At 49.4% G+C, this 3,388-nt stretch overlaps 1 protein-coding gene across 1 annotated transcript; it reads right to left on the bottom strand.

The window, feature by feature from the left end:
- Window positions 1–467: 467 nt before the first annotated feature.
- On the bottom strand, window positions 468–1,022 carry LOC119345145 (Bowman-Birk type wound-induced proteinase inhibitor WIP1-like). The gene has a single exon (XM_037615338.1). The coding sequence runs from the start codon at window positions 964–966 to the stop codon at window positions 646–648; it is 321 nt and encodes a 106-aa protein (XP_037471235.1). The 5' UTR covers window positions 967–1,022; the 3' UTR covers window positions 468–645.
- Window positions 1,023–3,388: the final 2,366 nt, after the last annotated feature.

Raw genomic sequence — 3,388 nt, forward strand, 5'->3', positions numbered from 1 at the left:
AGCATGTGATTTGTGCCTGTTTGGCTAGCTGTGAGTGTGCATGCCCTGAACACGTACAACTAATCTAAAATTTTGACCGAAACAAACTTGTGGACACATAGGATAAGCAAACACTGCTAAGGAACTTGTGGACACGTACAACTGACCAAATTTTATTTTCAATCAACTGACCTCTAGCCAGTCACATATGATAAGCAGACACAGCTAAGGAACTTGCAGAACAATGTATGTTTGATATGCAGACAATATTTCATACTCCGACTTGTGACCGATTAATACTAGCTCTCTAAAATAATGTAAAATATCCTCACGGGAGAAAAGATGCTTGTTGCCGTCGCAAGAAATGATCAACCTAACACGTCAAATATCTTGTGATTCGGTGCATCAATAAATTTCCACAACATCGTGACTCAAGCCTAAAGGAACTATTCCACCAGTATCTAGAATCAAAATTGTGGAGATTGCCATGATATAACCACCAATTTTATTGTGTCAATAAACACGTAAACAACGACTTACTGTTCCGCGTATAACATCGATCGAAAATCATCCAATCCCAATCCTGGCATACATGTCTACTGTGCACCGTAGCACATATCAAATCACAGTAGCAGCTAGCGTGCTGCTTATTAGCTACTTTCATCTTCAGTGGTTCTTGCACGGATTTTCGCACAGACCGAGGAAGGTGTCGGTGCACCTGAACTCCTTGACAAGGTTCTTCTTCACAACGGCGCATCGCTTGCAGACAGGGTCGCATATCTTCACGACGTCATCGCATGTGTAGAGGCCCGAGGAGGAGTTGCAGTTGATGCAGCACCTTAGCTTGCCCAGGTTGAGGTCGATGGCCTTGCCCTCACCCACGGACGTTGCATGCACATCTCCGTTGCACATGTCCGGGAGGATAAAGATCCCCATGACCAGAGTGGCCTGGAGGACCATGATCACCATCAGCGTGCTGCTCTTCATGGCTAGCTACTTCCAACGATTTATATGCAGTACCGAATCTGCTTCGCATAGATGCCTCTGCTTTTGTTGGCGAAAGCGCACCACAGCAGCTTCATGTATATATAGGAGTGCGTTGAGGTCTCAAGACATAGAATTTTGCAAACTCCAGGATGGAAATGGAACTATTTTTATTGTTTTTCTTGTTTGAATGCTTGTTAAACAAGTCATGGCCGGGGATAGAGATGTGGAATGGTCTTTGTTCTCTTTCATGTATTGCCATGTGATTTATCGCACTATTGTATTGTTATATTGTCTGATCGAGCTATCGTATGCTCGTGCGTCATAGATTAGCTCAGATTGAAAGTAAGCTAATCACCCAAAAAAGAAAAGGAGTAAGCTGATTGTAATCAAGACAGCTAACCACAACGAGATGCGTATTCTAATTAACTGGCGTCATGCTCACGCGTCGCTGCACACAGAGATATATTATTGGTTATCAACAATGCCAAGTGGTAGACCAGTTCTTTGTGGCCAGCACATAAAATGAAACTGAAAATCATTATCCTAACAATTTAAATTACTATATATAGGGAACTTCCAAAGAGTGCTTCAGCAAATACTCGCCAGGGCACAGCTTCAATTACTAAGTGGCATGTAATATATGACAAGACAGTCTTCAAGATTGACAAAATATTCAGATCACACAAGCCTGTACTGTACGAAGAAGACCACGGCAGTACACCCCATGGTGCAAAAATGATGCCATGAATATTCAACCACGTAGGTTGAGCACAAAATAGAGAACTTCATACATCTGGATATTATAGTGTGCCAAGGTACGGTCATCCTTCATTTTCTTTCCGTCAAATATGAGGCTCTGCTGGCACGGGGGAATGCCTTCCGCAGCCCAAATCTTCTCCTTGACATTATAAACGGTATCTGTGCTCCTCACCTCAAGATTATAGAAATTTTGCCGTAGCGTCTTCACGTAGATCTTCATCATCCCTCTGGGACACCGGCTGTGTAGGACGAGGAGGAGGGTGGCGTCGTTGCGGATGTTGAGGTCCGCCAGGGTCCTGCCTTCTTCTTCTTCGTCGTCGAGCTGTCTGTTGGCGAAGATGAGGCACTGTTGATCCTTGGGAAAACCGTGCCACTTGTGAATCTTGGCCTTGACATTGTCGACTGTATCTGAGGTCGTGACTGCAAGGTTCATGGCCCTGCCAGTCAGTGTCTCGACCACATGGATTTGCATCTTCTCATGGAGCGGATGGAGATGGAGGCCAAGAGTGGATCCGTCACGGACGCCGTAGTCCGCCAGCGTGCGGCCGTCGTCCAGCTGCTCCCCCTTGAAGGTAAGGCGCTGCTTGTCCTTGATCTTCGCCTTGACGATGTAGATGGTGTCTGATGGATCGACCTTGAGGGAGATCGTCTCGCCGGCGACAGTGTCCACGAGAATCTGCATCCTTTATTCGCCGGACTAGTTTGGCTCAGGAAAGCTATATGAAAACCTGCGATCTTCCTGAATCAGGAACACACGAGAGCACCTGGTTGGTTTTCTGGTGCTTACAGAAGAGGGTATCGGCCGCTTATATTGATGCAATAAGAGAACGTGGGTAGGTCTGATTCCGAGCTGGACTCTCTGAAACAACCTGTCCCGAGTACAACTAAAACACGCCCTAATAATAATTCTTCTTGTAAATTAATTAAATGGGCCGTGTCGTGCTGTCTAGCCGGCCCATATTTTGCTACCCTCATCGCCGCAACTAAAAAAAAACCCTCATCGCCGATTCGGGATCGATTCCAATCGCCGCTGCCGCCCGCCGGCTCGCCTTCTGTCCCCGTCCCGCCGCCATGTCGGACCAGCTCAGGCGCTGTGCCCGTCGCCCATGGGTGCTCACCAACTCAAAATGCCACATCGGCGACCGTGACAACGCGACCACCGCCCACGGCGTCACGAGTCAAGGGCGCGGCGTCAAGGTGACCTTCGAGCTCGCGAACCCGCCGGCCGTCTCTCGCTGCTTTGTCCACTGCCCCGACATGGCGGAGAGCCGCTACGGCGGAGATCCCGTGGTTGTGAGCTCCGCGGACGCGTTCGTCCTTCTCGTCATCCCGTTCACCGACCGCTACGGGTGCAGGGAGCACAAGGATTTCTTTGTCTACAGGGCAGGCCCGGGGGCTCCATCTCTCCGCCTTCTCCGCGGCACCGCCCACTGCCGCTGCCCCGAATACATCACGCTGGCCGGCGTTGTGCCCCTTGGCGGCGCCGATCTCGATAGCAAAGACTACGTTGTGGTCTTCCCGCGTTGCAACAGCTACTATACCAACCTCGATGTGTACCGCTCCGATATCTCTGGGTGGCCGTGGCGCAACCAGGTGGTCAGCATCGCCGAGCACACGACCAAGTACCACAATCACGAGGTAATAATGCGGCACCAAGGCACCC

This window comes from Triticum dicoccoides, unplaced genomic scaffold (assembly GCF_002162155.2).
Source record: "Triticum dicoccoides isolate Atlit2015 ecotype Zavitan unplaced genomic scaffold, WEW_v2.0 scaffold20889, whole genome shotgun sequence".
In the NCBI taxonomy this organism is placed as follows: Eukaryota; Viridiplantae; Streptophyta; class Magnoliopsida; order Poales; family Poaceae; genus Triticum; species Triticum dicoccoides.